The sequence below is a fragment of the Cyprinodon variegatus genome, unplaced genomic scaffold, assembly GCF_000732505.1.
Source record: "Cyprinodon variegatus isolate N-32 unplaced genomic scaffold, C_variegatus-1.0 Scaffold881, whole genome shotgun sequence".
NCBI classification, from domain to species: Eukaryota; Metazoa; Chordata; class Actinopteri; order Cyprinodontiformes; family Cyprinodontidae; genus Cyprinodon; species Cyprinodon variegatus.
The window spans coordinates 123,777-125,818 of NW_015151334.1; the positions used below are offsets into that span (position 1 = coordinate 123,777).

A 2,042-nucleotide genomic window follows, 5' to 3' on the forward strand; every position below is an offset into this window, starting at 1 on the left:
TTGAGTATCTCACATATTCCTTTATTCTAATTTGGATCTGAACCTAATCCACTTCCATGACATTTCAGGCTGTACAGAACCTGATTATTGCTATAAACAGTAGGGGTGTAAATAGGGGTGTAAATCACATCCATCATGGCGATTCGATTCAGTATCGATTTCCTGACCCAACGATTTGATTATTTTCGATACTCAAGAATACATCACAATATGATTCGATTTCATTTTTTTTTTAAACCTTACAGACTAGACAATGTTTCAAATTTGAAATAAATCAATGAAAGCTGTAATATCGTTATGCATTTTTTGAGAAACAACAGCAAATAACAGAAGTAGAAACGCTCCGCTGCTCCTCTCCCAAATTGTAGCTGACGGCAGACAGTGCCACAGACAGGAGGCCGGCTTGTTTTGTTTTTATGACCGAAATTGCGAAAACAACTCCTGAAGTCTGACCCGCTAGAAAAGCGAGGTGCGCGAGAACGCTGGGAGCCTTTTTCCACCTGGATCTCCGCTCTTTTTGGCCATCATGTCCCTCCGTCGTTGGACTAAACTCGCCCCCACTTCCTCACCGCCTCGGCCGTATCTAGACCCACAGTGTGTAGCACAGACCACGCTTCAATACTGAGCATAAATCAAAAATGTCTGTGTCAAGCTCACTGCAACACACTGCTGTAAGAGTAAAACCAGGAAGTGAGGTAAGAGGGCAAAATAGGTTTAGCGCCACCGCAGCACGGGAGGGAGAATTACGCACAGGAGCAAATGGATAATGAAAGACCCGAGGAAAAAAAAAAACATGAATCGATTCTCTTGCGGACGTATCGATGCATCGGAACGTCGGCTGTTGGATCGATGCATCCATACAAAACGATTATTATTTACACCCTTAATAAACAGCTTTCCGTATGGTGGTTGTTTCTGCTACTTGTACCTTCAGCTGTTCAGCCTCCCAGGAGTCCAGAGTCAGGGAGCGGATCTTGGACAGGTGAACACCGAGGCTCCTGTGGACACATAGATCAGAGACGTCTCTTTTCCTCAGACACAGAACCTGGTTGGTTCCCATCATCAGCATCCCACCCAACGCACCTGTGGATGCCGGAGCACTCGATGCACACGGTGACTCCCAGGTTGACTGAGGCCCAGCGCGGCTCCTCCTGCCCGCAGTCGCAGCACCGCTGGTTCCCAGGGCCCCCCAGGGCCACGGCAAGCACCGCCGGCCTCTGGGAGGGTGGACCTGGAGAAGCGTCACCGGCAGAGAGGACGGGGGGAGGATCTTTGGGCTGAACGGACACAGAGGTGGATCAGATAGAATAAAAACTTTATCTGTTGTTACTATTGGCTGTTAATGTTCCAAATTTGTGTCTGAGGGGAGGGGGATGGACAGATGGATGAGGACAGGTGGATGAAGATGGACGGATGAAGACGGATAGATGAGGACGGATAGATGAGGACGTATAGATGTGTCTGTGGTGGACCTGCCTGTGTGAGCTGAGCGTCGCTCCTCTCCCTGTAGGCCAGATCGATGCTGCCCTGCAGAGCGCTGAGCCACGCCTGCTTCAGCTGCTCAGAGTCGGCCTGCAGAACACAGCACCTGACACACACACACACACACACACACACACACACACACACACGCTGCTGAGTGACGCTTCCTCCTGCAGGCCAGCATCATGCGGCTCTAAGTGTGCCGTCTTACTTCTGGACCGACAGCAGCTCGAAGCAGAACCGTCGATCCATGTGGTCTGCAGGCTTCACAGCGCACAGTCGGAGATCCTCGAACAGAACGGCAGCGTCCTCCTGCAGAGACATGAGCCCAACATCAGACACCTTCTGGACCCTGGACCAGGCGGGGCTTCAGGCATCCGTAAGCAACTATATAGCACACGGCAACACGATTCAAAATGTTACATAGAACTGCAGTGGCAGAGACGCAACATGGATAAAAATTAGAATTTGTAGATTATAAAAAAGAGTTATAAAATGACTGATGAAAAATTAAAATGACAATAAAAGGGAAGTTTGACTTTGAAAAAAAACAAACTTAT

General features: G+C 48.8%; 1 protein-coding gene across 1 annotated transcript in view; it reads right to left on the reverse strand.

Annotated features, from left to right (window-relative positions):
• The window catches only part of LOC107099528 (arf-GAP with coiled-coil, ANK repeat and PH domain-containing protein 2-like), a 26,447-nt gene that overhangs the window by 10,253 nt on the left and 14,152 nt on the right, over window positions 1-2,042 (reverse strand). Inside the window, exons 12-15 of the mRNA XM_015397689.1 lie at window positions 1,694-1,794; window positions 1,477-1,588; window positions 1,084-1,277; window positions 929-998 (exon numbers count right to left, since the gene is read on the reverse strand). Of these exons, the coding sequence (XP_015253175.1) occupies window positions 929-998; window positions 1,084-1,277; window positions 1,477-1,588; window positions 1,694-1,794 (477 nt within the window). The remainder of the gene's footprint in view (window positions 1-928; window positions 999-1,083; window positions 1,278-1,476; window positions 1,589-1,693; window positions 1,795-2,042) is intronic.